Here is a 14,928-nt window from a genome sequence, read left to right on the forward strand (position 1 = left end):
AATCGGGAAAGACAAAAATTGGGAAATTGATGAAAATTGGTCACAAATGATGGTAAGGCCCCCCAAAAAAAAGTGTTCTTTGCAAAGGGTTAGGTTAGGTTTAGGTCAACCCTAACCTTGTTTTTTTTCCAACCTACCACTAGTGTGGGTGAAACACTTACGACTACAGACAAAAGTCACACCTCATCCAAAAAGTGGCACTCCACTCCTCCCGTGGTAAACGATATCGATTTATTCGTATATATTTGCAGAAATATTCTGATACACTTTTTTTTTTTACAATTCTTCTACCATTTCACACGAGGTTTGGACACAGTTTACACGTGAAGGGAGCCGAAACACGACATTTTGGCACCAGTGGATGGTTGAACGTCGATTGAAGCGACAGTAACAAGCCGTCAGGATCTACTGGAGACGTTGAAGGACGACACTCACAGTGCGTTGGCGTGAAATATGGCACGGAGCCCGTTCAGGCTACGGATCGGACCGCTAGCTCTTGAAAAGAGAATAAAGGGATAACAGACGTGTTTCTTCGTTTAAGGCATGGAATGAGAGACGAGGTAACGGCTATCTACTGCATCACATTCTTTGCAATTAAAGCAAGTCTTTTTTTTTCTGGAGACCAAACTGAACAAACGTCACCAGTGCGGATGTTTTCGTCACGTCTCACCTGTGCGATCCGCTGACCAATTACCCATAATCCACTGGGACGCGACAGTCTTTTGGTCACAAATGAAACACCGTTAACATCGGACACACAGGGACGATCTGAAAGGCTCACGGACACACATGACACGTACGTTTCCTTGCGTTTCGTCATTTCTATCGCTTACAGTGCAGATTTATTCACGAAAATCTCAAATATACACATAAACACAAATATATCCCTCCTCAAGTTGCCACGTGAACTTACTTTCTTTCACCTTTTCGCTGCATAAGTGACACAAAACCGTATATTCTGCTAAAAAATAACATCTCATAGACGTTTAATGTCAACATTTTTAACTATAATACACACTATTCTGTATATCTCATAAAACGACGTCACTCCCTCTGGCTTTCACAATGGCTTTCGACTAATAGAAATTTGTCTTTAGAACCTGTATTATCCTCAAAGAAATTCAATTTAATCATCTCCTGCAATAATCATTGTGTTGGGTTGTGTCCAAAACGCTTAAGAATTTAAGAAATTTGTTTAAAAAAAATAAATAAAAAATCCTTAACGTGTTAAATTTGCTTGGCCTTTGGTTCAGGCCTTATGTTGGACACCCCTGGTTTAAAGTTTCAGTTGAAAGGTTATTGGGCCGAACTAAAACGCGTTTGTAGCGCAAGAGACACAAACGATAATGATAATCTACATTCAACTGTGATAATCTGAAGATAAATGATGCTGGTCGATCTTCAGGTCGCCTCGTCTCAGACGTGAGACTCATCCAGGTCCAGGTCCACGGGGGACAGGGGCAGTGGGGACTGCCGGGGCGGTCGCCGCGGCGACAGCAGCGGCGCGAGGAGGGGGTTCTCGGTGCCGCCGTCGTCCTCGCTCAGCCGCAGCCGCGCGTCGCCGCGCGGGAGCAGCGCCGTGGTGTCCTCGTCCCCGGGGCTCTCGCGCATCCGGGGGGGCCCCGGCGGCGGCGGCGGGAGGGGCGGGGGCGGCGGGGGGCCCGGCGCCGGGGCCGCGCACAGCACGGGGAGCGGCGGGGGCAGCGGGGAGGAGGTGCGGGACAGCGGGAGGGGCGAGCAGGTCCTGGACGGGGGAGTCGGGGTGGAGGGGCGGGAGACGGAGGGGGGGGGGGAGAGGCTGCTGCGGAGCCCCCACTGCTCGCGCTTCTCCTTGCTGGTGATGGCCGGAGGCGCCTGTAGGGGGAGACAAACACTTTCTGTCCAAAGAGAGAGAGATAATCGGCCGTTCGATTTTCGTTTTGATGTCGGTGAACGAAAAAACCGGAAGCCATCCAATTTTCGTTTTTCCATTTGATGTTGGGGAAACGAAAGACGGAAGACGAGCCGTCTCCCGTTTTTCGCTTTTAAATTGAAAATTGAAAAACAGAAATCGGATGGTTTCCGGTTTCCCCGATATGCGTTTCTGAAACAAAAATCGGGAAATAAAATCCGACCGTAATTCTTTATTTCAAGTTTGAGTCGCCGGGAAAACCGGAAGTCGAGTCTCTTCTTCACTTGTTGGGAGGGTAAACAGAGGCGCGTTGCGTTGCTGCCCCCTACAGGCTGCTGACTTTCACCCACCATCTTTCTGATACGCTCGTATAAATTGAATTGTTAAAACTTCTTCAAATGTCTTTGGACGGTTACGCCAATGGCATGACTTGGGGGGGAAGGGTCTGGATGCTGCCTTGGGTTTTATTAAATTAATTTGATCATGTATATTTGAACATAGCACTTTATTAACCTTACTGTTGTAGTTCTGATGCTTTATGTACAGTTTTTTCCAGCTGTTGTACGACATTGTTCCAAATTTGACTTGCCTTTACCGTGCACTTTGAGCCTAACGTTACACTTTACTGTTTAATTAAATTTAGAATAAATTAATGTTTTAATTCGCATTTCCACGATGAGGTTGACCGAATGGCCGGAAGGCTACGATCGCGCGTCTCTGTCCGGTGTTTCGGTTTCACTGGCGCCCCTGTCAACTGGTGTCTCCTGCCAAAAAGCCGTTGGCAGCATCTGATGTCAAAATAAGACTTTGGTCTGGTTTTGTAAGTCGAGTAAGGCTTGAGGAGGATTTGGCGGGGGAAGCGGCACTCGTCTCCACGTGGCGGTCTGGTTGGGAAAGCCTTACCTTGGCGGTGGCGTGGCCGTGCAGGTCGGCGGTCACCGTGGCCGGGGACGCCGGGGACACCTCCAGCGCCGGGGACTTTGACGAGGCCGGACTCGCCTTCCTGCCCTCGGCCGGAGGCTCGGCGGCGCTCGGAGTCGGCGGCTTGCCGGATCCTTGGATCTCCGTGAAGGTGACGGACCGCTTTTGGTCTGCGTGTGCTGTGGGGACACACACACACACACACACACACACACACACACACACACACACACACACACACACACACACACACACACACACACACACACACACACACACACACACACACACACACACACACACACACACACACACACACACACACACACACACACACACACACACAGATGAAAACAAGAGGCGGCGGCGGGAGTAGCCACATCAGCACCAAAGAGTGGAGAGGCAGGGGGAGGGGAGGGGAAAGGGGATGCAAGACAGACATGCAGAGCGCCCTAATGGGGGGGGGGGGGGGGGGGTAAGGTTGCAGATTACAGGGGCAGGCCATTGCAGGGTGGAGAGGAAGGGTTTGGAGGGTGGCGTCTCACCTTCACAGTCCAACAAAGTTTCTTTATTTTCGAAACATAAGGCATGAGACAGAACAGAGTGAGAAGAGTCAGTCCGGTGACCGGTGGCACAACAAACAGCATTGGAACAAAGACAGAGGTCATGAGTGGGGAGGACGGGGCCACCTCGGGGTACGGGTTATTGTTTTGGTTTTGTTTTTTTTTTTGGCCTTTCAGTGACCTTTTTCTCTTCATATTTGAAAAACAAACAAACAAAAAACAGACGGTCGTCCTCACTCGGGACAGACGGGACTGTGATCGGTTACCCAGGGGTTTGTTTTTCGGTTGGATGCTCCTCCTCGTGGTGGAAAGCCTCGCCCCGGATCGGCCCCGCGGCTCCGTCTTCGGGATGGACAGCAGGGGGCGTCGCAGCTGCAGGGAATCGCCACAAGACTTGGTTTCGTGGTTCAAAAGGCTGCATGATTTAAATTCTGCTTCTAAAGTTGGTGATTTTCTTCTTCTTAGGTTATAGAAGCAGCCAGCAAAACAATGAGCCTGGGGTTAAATTACAGGCAAATGATGGTATGAATCGTCCCTTAAGGGCATAAACGCTACAACAGCTTGATTAAAATAAATAAATAAATAAACAGTAAAAAAGAATGACGAAATATTAATCATATTTATCTATTAAGTTATCAAGTTATTATAATATATCAATAAGAATTACTTTGAAAAATAATAATATTGAATTAAAAATTATATAAAATAAATATTAAAAAAATTATGAGAAAATCAGATGGATATATTCCAAAAAACAAAAATTTAATTAAAATGTGGTGAAAGACGGTTAATGAAATGTTTTATTAAAAAAATAAAAATCGCTGAGCATTATAAACCTTTTAACACTTCCTGAAATATTTACAATTCTAGTCAAATTAAAAATATCCCGCTGCAGATAAAAACAAACAAATAACAAATAACAAGTCCCCTAAATTGAAGACGTGTCTAACACGTCTGACACATTCAACTTCTATGGGGGTCAACGGTGTTTCTGCGTGACGACGGTGAGGGACTGACCTGCCGGAGTCCTCGCTTCCTTCCCAACGGCGGCTGGATGAGGAGGTTCTGCTGGCCCGGCTCACTCTGCACACTGGCCACCCTGCGTTCGCCCATCACACACGGAAACACTCGTGTTAAGGAGGCCGAAACGCGCCGCGGCATCCCCCAGCCGCGCTCGCCGTCTGAACATGTGCGGACACGACCAAACGCTAGTCTACCCATTCAGTACGAGACACCCAATCACAGTGGCGCGGAATAAACAGTGCTGCCATGATTCAGACACCAAAAAAAAAAAAAACACAACAGGGGCGAGTAGGGGCCGGAGGAGCAACCGAAAGGGAAGTCTGTGGTGGAAATCCTCTTTTATTATCGACTTTGCAAGTCAAAATATTTCCTATCCAACAAAGGGGAAAAAAAGCTATTTTTTTGGTCAAAGAAAGCAGATAAATGAAACAATCATTCAATATGGTTGCCGCCCCGGGTCCCCCTTTGCCCCTACAGATTGGTATCCACAGTTGGACGCCCAATTTGATCAGCGAGAAGCCTGATAGACACGTAAACAGTATGAAACACCATGGCACCAATGGGAGAGAGGCTGATTCTGGTGATGGCACATTAACTGTAGAGAACTGAGACAGGAGAGGGGACAGAGGCAGAGGCTCCCTGGTGATGTGGGTAGGGGGGGGGGGGGGGGGGGCGTCTTCATCTTTTTGGCGGGGAGGGGCCTGGTTACGATAGCACAGCAGATGAGCTGAGATGAGTGTCAGTGTGGAGCTCAGGAGGAGGTGGTAGGGTAAGGGGGACAGACACAAGGCACATTGGACCCACAGAAAGGAAAGAGAGAGAGAGAGAGAGACAGGGAGGGAGGGAGCGGGGAGGTAAGGTGTGACGGGGCCGAGGCGACTTGATCAGATGTAGATGAGTGACCAACGGCCGGTAGAGGAGGCCGTCCCGGAGGCGATGCCCCTCCCCCGTGGCAGACAGATGCAAGACTGCACCAACGGGACACACACACAACAGAGGGGGCCACTGTACCTAGAGAGGTTACCCTCCTGCAGAAGGCCCTGGGACTCATCTAGCACATTGGGTTCACTGTAAAAAGGGGGGGTGCGGAGGAGGGGGGAGAACGGGAGTTTAGGGAGTGCATCGCGGAGATCGGTCGGGGCTTAAGTCACAGAGAGCCACCGCTGGAACTTCTGGTTCTTTCTTAAAACACATTCTTACATAAAGTGTTGCCCTGAGAGTAAAAAAAAAACAAAAAAACAACAAAAAACAAACACTGTCAATCAACAGAGATACACAGAAAAATATGACTTGGGTGAGGAACATGATCGGTTGACCCCCCCGACAAAATACCTACATGCTGAATGAACGAGTTTAGAACGTCTCATTGGCTGAGTTGGAGTGTCACAAAGGGTTCAGTTTCTGAGTATCTTAAGATCAAACAAAGTACAGCATTGTATTTCAGGAGGCCCCTAAGGTCTCCCACATGTGTAAGAGACTTTGATATGAGAATACTTTGTCGCAAAACTGGTGAATTATGTAATAAAGTGCAAATGTTGTGAAACATGTTGGGGCTCGGGGCACTGGTTGGGGTGGGGGTACTCGGGGCAGGGTTTGGGGTAGAAGTACTGTTCGGGTAGAGTTTGGTTTTATGGTTGTGGGTGGTGGTACAAGTAGGGCAGGGGTAACAGTAGTTTGTACTGGTAGGAGCAGGGTTGGGGGTTCGGGTGGTGGTGTTGGTAGAAGTAAGAGCGGGAGTAGGGATACCAGTAGGGATAGAGGTGTACTGGTATCCCTACCAGTACACCTCTGGTAAAAAAAAATCCAAATCAAAAATCCAATCAAAAATGGATTGGGGTGTGGGCAGGGGTACTAGTTGAGGTACTGGTTGAGGTAGGATTGGAGGTTGGGGAAGGGTGTTACTAGTAGGTGTAGGTTGGGATTGGAGGTACTGGTAGAGGTTGGGTTGGAGTTAGAATTAGGGCTTGGGGTAGAGGTATTAGTAGGGGTAGGGTTGGAGGTTGGGGAAGGGGTGGTGGTTACTCATAGGAGTAGGTTGGGATTTGAGGTACTGGTTGAGAGGTAGGGTTTGGCTTAGAGGTCGGGCGAGGGGTAGAGGTATTGGTTGGGGGCAATTATTGAGGTGGGGGTACTGGGTAGAATGCTCGGGGCATGGTTGAGGGTTCGGGTCAATGCTTTAATCACTTTCTGGCTATTTGAGATTGGATTGTCCCAGAAACTTGTAAATGTAAGAATATGACAAAATATTTACCCCAAATTATTTTTTCCATTGTCGGAGTCCTTAAAGAATAATAAAATACAATGCCATGACTTTTTCCAAAAATGGTCTCAAGTATAGTACTAATAACCATGAATCCTCAGATATATTTATCTGGTTGAAAGACACTGCCCAACGCGTTGCGTGTGTTCCTTTCTTCTTCGAAATAAGGCCACGGTGTCGGAAAGGGAAGGTTTGAGAATTTCCTTTGAGCTCACCGTACCAGAAACCCCCGTGCGTGTTTCAGTGTGTCACCTGTGGCTGGGCAGCATGGTGGTCCGTGGCGCCTCGGGCTGCGACGCCGCCGTGCCGGTGGCGTGGCTGGAGAAGCGCCGCTGTGACACGGCCCGGGGCAGGAAGGCTTCGTGTTCACTCACCACGCTGGGAATACTCATGGAGTCGTCTGAAAGGTGTTTGGGGGGGGCGGGGTCGTCATACCACTGATCCACCACACAATAAATGTGAAATGGAAGGAGTTGTGATAAAGTAGAGCTCGTTACTCTCTTCGTCGTCCTCGTCGGTGCGGCTGAGCGTGTCCTGCGAGGGCTGGCGTGACGGCTGGCTGTCCTGCTCCCAGACGGTGCCGGTGCCCGTGTTGGACCGGGACATGGTGGCCAGGCTGAGGCGGTAGGCCGACGTGGAGGTACCCACCGTGCTGATGGAGGTTTTGCCTTGGTAGGCTGTGGAGGCGGAGGCGCGATCAAACAAGGGCCATCATCACAATTTCATAGTTACCCTGAATATTTGCCTGACTTACAATAACATCACCGTTCAGCACCCGTTTGTCTCGTCATTTTCATTTATTTGCGTCAATTATTTGATTGCTTTTCAGTTCAACGTGGAATTCCTATCTGGGCAGGACAGATTCCAGACATGTATAGAGTTGTGGTGACTACGTATTCAGGGTCTTCGTCTTGATTCAGCCCCTTAAAGTCTTGTTCTGGTGATGCTGTGGTTGATTTGTTCTCAGCCTCTGAATTTCTCATACAACATTTGGTCTACTAGCACCCATGTGGATCAGTGGAAAGTGAAAATGTGCCCAAAGCAGCAGAAATTCTAGAGTTGTGGATATTTAATCGATTATTCAGGGGCTATTTCTATACTGCTCCAGCCCAATGGACGTAAAACTGCATCTTTGTGTAGGTAAGATTATGTTTTGAACTGAAAACGTGACGGTGTCTGACCAGATCCGCTGTGCACGGCCTCTTTCAGGATCTTGAGCTCGTTGTTGAACTCGGCGAAGAGCGAGCTCTTGCAGAGCGGCCGCGGGATGAAGCGCCGCTCCAGCTGGTCGGCGATGTGGTGGCGAGCTGTGATCTCCTCCTGGGAGTCCGCCGGCTGGGTGAGCAACTATTCATAATAAATAAATACAAATAAGCACAGGATCGGACAAGTTGGAAGGGAACGTTGGGACTGGTCGTCGGCGATGGTTGACCTTGCACTGTATGAAGGGTCGCAGCAGGACGAAGATGGGGATGCGCGTTCGGACGATGAAGTCGATGAAGTCCCAGAACGCCAGGCCGCCCACCTTCCTCAGAGCCATCTCTTTCACCTGCAGGCTCAGACGGTACCACTGGTTCCCCAGCGAGCGCTCGAAGCAAACCAGCACCACCTTCAAAGCTGTGAGGGGTGGAGGTTAGCGGGAGGAAACGTCAAAGCCGTGAAATACCCCAAGGGATAAAGATACCGACGTACCCAGGTACGCGGCCTGGCTGGTGGACTCTGCTAAGCCCTCCCGACGTAGGTCCTTCCCCGTGTCTCCGGGGGTGGAGCAGTGAGCCGGAGACGCGTCCAGCATGAAGTTCTTGGTGCGGGAGGTGGAGATGATCCGAGGCGGCAGGAGGATGTTGATGACCGTCTGGAGGAGGAGGAAGATCTCCGGCTGCTCGAGGTGCGGGCTGTCTGCAAGTGAAATCACGATGCATCGAATGAATCCAGTCTCCAAAATGAGCTAAACTATTCATACTTTATTAACCCCACCCCCCCTGAGTAGTATGGTTTTTTTAAATTCCAATTTCAAACCTTTTTCTTTCAAAAATTCTAGTCATTTCAATTTTAATATAAATTTTCTTTTTCTCATTTCCATTAGTTTAAGTTATTTTAGTTATTGTGCTCTCACTATGGGTTATATTTTGGGACAAATGTCTTTTGTTGATACATGGCGCATTCACACCTCACAGGAAGTGATTGCGCAACCTGGAAGTGATGTCACAAAACCAGGAAGTGACGCTATATAAACCGGAAGTAGCCCTGTGCCGTGTGTCTGGTGCAAATGTTTGCAACCGCCGGAGTTGGATCGGTCTCCAGCTTGCTTTGTTATCCGTCTCCCTTGCAAAGGCACTTTCTTATTCACAAAATTTTAAGTGCTCAATAAATTTCCTGCACCTGAGGATACTGAGTCGTGGAGTTTGTCGGGGAAAATGTTTAGCTGCTTGGAAAGACAGCCCAAGACATACAAGACCTTTTTCTGCGAAGTGACAACAGTCCTTTTGAAAATGACTCTTGACGTGTAAATAAAAAGAAAACTATAGAATGTTTATTTACGCATAATTTAGAAAAAGCAAGGCGCTCGCTCCATCCAATGGGAGCAGTTTCGGGGATTCAGCATCTTACCTTTACTTCCAGAACCCACGGTCAGGACAAATGGAATGAGAAGGTTGAGCAGCATCCCTTCTCGCCTTTCCTGATTGGTGAAAGGTGAGATCACATGACTGAGGGGAAAGTCCTCCTTTAAGGCCTGGAAGGGGGAGAGAGAGAGAGAAGTTTAACAACAAACAATCACGAAAAAAAAGAGGGAGTGTGGAGCTTAAAGGCCTAGTGAAATGTAAAACACTACTTTGCAAAAAATGATAGTTTGGGTTCTACTTCTAAGGTTCCTCCGACTCTGCCCCACCACTGTTGTCGCATAACAAAGTTATTTGAATTTTGAATCTCTAGGCGAGGAAGTCGGGGGAATCCTTAGTGGGCGTGACGTCAAGAGATGTGCAGATCTCGATCTGTTGTGTTTATATCGGCTTGTTTCCCTCTTAAATATCCAAGTTTTAACAGTGTGTTGAAGTTATGGTCGGCGTTTTATGAGCCTTGACGAAAGATTGAGCCTGGAAGAGACCAGAGAGAGGAGAGAAGGAGCACGGGCGGCGGGAGCCACTCGTGGGAGCCGTTAGCTCGGGCAGCTAGCGGCTAGCGGGAGCCACTAGCTCGAGTGGCTAGCGGCTAGCGGGAGCCATAAGCTCGAGCGGCTAGCGGGAGCCGCTAGCTCGGGCGGCTAGTAGACAATCAATTAATACCTGGACTCTTCTTCGGTGATTCCGCGCAGTCGGAAAAGAGCTTCAACATGATCCAGGAAGCCGGTCGTTCTGCCAAAAGTCATGAGCCTCAAAGCCTCAAAGATGAAAACTGGCGGCTGCTGAGGCGAGGAGACGAGGACGAATCGTCTTCTGCTTCCTCAAACATGTTCCAGACGGGGTCACCGATGGCAGAACGACACATTCGGTCTTCATCAATCACTGGGTTTGAAATGCCCGATGATTATGAAATATCGTTGAATTCAGCCTCTTCGTCGTCAAAACTCTGATCCTCCATAATGGGTGTGTGCACAACTCGTGACGTCACTCTATTATTGTCAGAAGCTCCGCCCAGCAGTGGAAATACCGCTGTTTATCGGCTATTTTCTAACACATTGCCGTGTTTATACATTTTACCCTCGGGCCAGTTAGCATAAAAATGTCCCTAGAAGCGACAGCCAGAGTGTTTTGGAGGTCGAATTTTCATTTCACTAGGACTTTAATGGATGGGGTTCAGCCGAGGTTGTACTTGGATCTGCAGAGCGACCAGCCGGACCACGGCCGTGCTGAAAGGCAGCGGGGGGGAGAGGTAGGGGCTGAGGTGGAGGAGAGGGAGTCCGTCCGCCACGCTGGAGGGTCCCACCACACCCATCACCTGAAAGCACCACACACAGCGTTTTACGCCACAACGGAATCATTTCATTCGACGCCACTAAAACGCACCTTTTTTTTGAAAAAGCTGCGACTCTGTCCTGGCGTAAACGGGAGAAAACGCAACTTTTCAACAACGCTACGCGACGCCGTCATCATGTGAATGGGGGGAAAATCGCAACTTTTCGAAAATGCTACAAGTCCATCAAGTGTAAAGGGGGAAAATGCTAAGACTCTGTTGTGTAAACAAAGGAAAATGCAACTCTTCGAAAACACTACAACTCCGTTGTGTAGAAGGGGGAGGTCGTAGCTTTTGGGAAATGACACTGTCGTCCTATACGTCCTAAACGCAAGTTTCCAAATATGCTACGACACCGCCGCCGTGTGAACTTAGGGGAAAACACAACTTGCACCACGGCTGTAGTAAATAGAACCCAGAATTGTTTATAATATACATGTGTGGGTTTCTTCATTGCAACAGCACCCTCTAATGGAAACAAAATGTATTTTATTTTTTAGCCTTTCTGTTTTCGTGGAAATGGACATTGTTTCCAAAACGTAACAGTCTAAACGCAAAAACTTCGAGGCGCCTCCGCGCGAACCCGTTTCTGCACCGGCGCGACGCCGTACCAGGTTGACGCAGACGTTGATCAGCGAGCGGAGGTGTGGGAGGAAGGAGATGATGGGCTGCCGCTGCAAGGTCAGGCAGATTCCTTCAATCAGGCTGCTGGCCGCCTCCCACTCCACCTGTCTCCTGGAGGACACACCCACCACCGCCACCAACACCAAAACCCCAAGCAAAAGCACATTGTCATGAATTTAGAAAGACATATCGACGTCATATCCGTTAATATTAAATGCATCGATCGATAAAATATATATCTTTGTCCTTTAAAAAACAAAAAAGGTCATTAATGACACCAAAAGTTGCAAAAGCCCACAGAACACAGCCAGCTGAAGACACTGCAGCGACAGATCCTGACGAGAAGAAGAAACCCCTGGAGTCCCCTCTGAGCCGGCCGTGTCCGGTCTGTTGTCGTGGCAACGGGTCGGTTGACACTTTGAACATTTTGTGTTTCATCCCTCACATAAAATTTTTTTTAATTTTTTTTCTTTTTAAGATGAAAAACTTCCGGTGATCATGATCAGAGACACTCTCGCTGGCCATCACGTTCTACTGAAACAGTATTATAATAATTTAGTGTACTTCAGAACTTGTACGTGATTATTTTTAGTTGAGTTAACTTCTTTAATTTTGTTACTCAATTAAAGGTAGTGTTGAATATTGATAACCATTTTTTTTTTAATGTTAAATCAAGAAATGAACCAGTTACAAGAACGTAATGCGGAGGAAGTCCATATATTTGTCAGAGTTAAAGAAAAAGCCATCGCATTTGCTGAAAATGATTGACATCAAGTCCGATCAAAGCCAACTGCAGTCCAGTTTTGGGATTCAAAAAATGTACATAGTGTTTAAAACTGCTTAAAAACGGATTCATCATCAGTAAACAAATCATCGGTCAACAGAACCCAGCCGGTGTTGCTGAATTTAACATTATTTTCACTATTATAGAATGATGGTGTAAGCAATTCTTTGTTTTTCATTACAGTTCATGTCCATGGACCGCATGGAAAAAAAGAATCTGAACACTACCCTACGTCACTTTTGGGGTTGAAAAGATAACATAACCCCCTCGACTGCGCTAATCTGGAGACGTTCGTCCAGCCAAACCTCGATGCGACTAATATGGGCTCCCTGGCATCACACTGAACACCCTTGGCTCAGAGGAGGGACCGCCAGTGATCCGCTGTTCGCACACACAACCACTTATGCTTTCCACTCTTCCCCAGCGGACACATGTACCTGCACAGAAACACGCCACAGCAGCTCTTACGGTACATCAACCCACCAAGGCAGTGCTTTACAGAGGACAGTGCCAAGAAGCCGTCTATCTACGGTACACACCACGGCACCGGTCACAGCACGATACACAGCGACACGGAGAGAGGAATCGTGTTCTACAGACCTGCTGCATAATGCCTGTGGGCGAGCGCACCTGAGGGTAGGCATCTTGTGGATCTTGTTGAACATGCGGTCCAGCCTCTTGAGGATGAGGATGAGGGCGGGGCGGACGGCCTCCGACGCCCAGTCGGTGATGGGCAGCATCTCCATGATGTAGCGCCGCAGCCCGCGGCTCTCCATGGTCAGGGTGTCGTACGGGGCCAGCTTCAACAGGGCGTGGGCGATTTCTGCCAGCCTGGCCAAGACAGTTAGTGCAAGTTATAAGCAAAGGATTTCTACACGATATGTGTCATTTTATTCATTTTTCTTTCACGATAGTACATATTCTTTCAGGACCTCCTGCACCCAGCATTTGTCAGCTCTACTGCTCATCCCAGTGATGCATGTTCCTTAGAAATGCGACATGATTGAAAATGGCAAGGAACAGGCTTTGACTTCCTAGAAGCATTCATAGACGAAGACAAAAAGTTACAAAACAAAACCAAATTGGATTTTGGGGTCGGTATGGATCCCTTGCCCCTACCCGAACAAGGGTGTGAATCCCCAACCCCTACCTGAACCAGAGTTTGAATCCCTACCCCCTACCCAAATCAGGGTCTAAATATCTAGCCCCTACCTGAACCAAGGATTGAATCCCTACCTGAACCAGGGTTTAAATCTCTACCCCCTACCTGAACTAGGATCTAAATCCCTACCCCCTACCCAAACCAGGGTCTAACTCCATACCACCTGCCTGAACCAGGGATTGAATCCCTAACCCCTACCTGAACTAGGATCTCAATCCCCTACCCAAACCAAGGTCTAAATCCCTACCACCTACCTGAACCAGGGATTGAATCACTACCTGAACCAGGGTCTAAATCTCTACCCTCTACCTGAACCAGGGTCTAAATCCCTACCCACTACCCGAACCAGGGTTTGAATCCCTACTACTACCCAAACGAGGGTTTAAATCCCTACCCACAATCCATCGGTCTGTCTTGTCCTTTTCTCTCCCATCTCCGAACTGCAACTGAAACAGCAGAAATGTTCCTCCTCTGACTCTGGTCCACCACATTTCTTCCTGTTAAAAGAGTTTTTCCTTTCCATCGTCTCCTCTACTTGCTCATGAGGAATTGCTGTTTCTTCCTCTGTGAAACTACTTTGAAATGACTGCATTGTATTAGGCTCAATAGAAACAAATTGAATTTAACTGAACTTGCTAAAAAAAAAACATTTAAAAAACCCCACCAACTGCCAAAATAGTGCTTTGCCTCATTGAAGCTACGCCATCATCAGACTGGTTTTGGTTAAACCTCATCACCTCATGTGCGACTTGATGTCCAGCAGCTCCAGCGCCGTGACCCGCGGCTCGCCGGCCACGTTCTGCAGGATTTTGAGCCGGGGTCCGCAGTGCTTATAAAACTCGGTGCAGATGTTTAAGAGGGACTCTCGAGGCCGGCGGAATTCCTCCCGAGCGATGCGCTCGTCCAGCTCCTCCCTCGGCATGCCCTGGCCCTCCTCTAGGAGGTGCAGGTTATCCCTGCAGAAAGACAAACCCCCCCCTGTCAAGACTCTAGAACTAAATCTCTGGAGCCCGAGAACCAATGTGACGTGAATCGGACCTGGTGTTGACTCCTCCCGACATGGCGTGGTTCGCTGTGGTGCCACTTTTATGACCCTGATCACATCGGGACATCTGCGGGGCCGTCATTGGCCTGTAGAGGAAGCAAGTCATACCGTCACCACGAGGCACCGCTTTCTTTGGGTTGTTCTGACTTAAAGTCCCAGAGACGAACCTGGTGAGGGTCTCGGAGCTGTACAGGAGAGCCTGCAGGGACGTGGCCAGAGCGGCGATGGCCGCGATCTCGTCCCTGGCAGCCGAGGCGGACTCCATCGTCACCGTGTTGCTCTTCAGCCTCTGGAGGAAGCAAGGAACCAAAGCCTCCAGCACCATCAGCATCTGGAGACTGGAGTCAACGCTGGGACGTTAGAAACTAAAGACGCGAGAAGAAACGAGACGTTTTTTCCCCCCAATGATTTTAGCAAACCTCCGAAAGGATTCGGGCGCGTAAGCGACGACGGTGACACACAGCTTGATGGCCTCGCTGATTGAAAAGGTCAAATCTTCGTTGCCATAACAGAAGTCTGTGGAGAATAAAAAAAAAAAAGATAAACTAGAATGACATGTGGTATATTTGCTGCATATTTTCGCAAAAGTTGAACTCACGAGGATTGGATTCAAGGCATGTTTGACGTAAGATAAGCTGACATGGAAGCGCACTGAACATTAATTGCATGTGGCATCGGTCGGAGTTTCTGGGCATCACGACTGA

At 48.6% G+C, this 14,928-nt stretch overlaps 1 protein-coding gene across 1 annotated transcript in view; it reads right to left on the minus strand.

The window, feature by feature from the left end:
- Positions 1–1,416: 1,416 nt before the first annotated feature.
- unc80 (unc-80 homolog (C. elegans)) overlaps positions 1,417–14,928 on the minus strand; it is a gene marked incomplete at both ends in the record, with an annotated part of 45,392 nt that continues 31,880 nt past the window's right edge. The window contains 19 exons of the mRNA XM_080520172.1: positions 1,417–1,854; positions 2,795–2,991; positions 3,358–3,378; positions 3,642–3,747; positions 4,393–4,474; positions 5,410–5,466; positions 6,911–7,058; positions 7,156–7,335; positions 7,840–8,005; positions 8,091–8,275; positions 8,351–8,557; positions 9,269–9,392; positions 10,469–10,594; positions 11,221–11,344; positions 12,618–12,848; positions 13,917–14,135; positions 14,218–14,310; positions 14,392–14,562; positions 14,644–14,740. Of these exons, the coding sequence (XP_080376298.1) occupies positions 1,417–1,854; positions 2,795–2,991; positions 3,358–3,378; positions 3,642–3,747; positions 4,393–4,474; positions 5,410–5,466; positions 6,911–7,058; positions 7,156–7,335; positions 7,840–8,005; positions 8,091–8,275; positions 8,351–8,557; positions 9,269–9,392; positions 10,469–10,594; positions 11,221–11,344; positions 12,618–12,848; positions 13,917–14,135; positions 14,218–14,310; positions 14,392–14,562; positions 14,644–14,740 (2,972 nt within the window). The remainder of the gene's footprint in view (positions 1,855–2,794; positions 2,992–3,357; positions 3,379–3,641; positions 3,748–4,392; positions 4,475–5,409; positions 5,467–6,910; positions 7,059–7,155; positions 7,336–7,839; positions 8,006–8,090; positions 8,276–8,350; positions 8,558–9,268; positions 9,393–10,468; positions 10,595–11,220; positions 11,345–12,617; positions 12,849–13,916; positions 14,136–14,217; positions 14,311–14,391; positions 14,563–14,643; positions 14,741–14,928) is intronic.

Source organism: Blennius ocellaris (assembly GCF_963422515.1).
Source record: "Blennius ocellaris genome assembly, chromosome: 24".
Lineage (NCBI taxonomy): Eukaryota > Metazoa > Chordata > Actinopteri > Blenniiformes > Blenniidae > Blennius > Blennius ocellaris.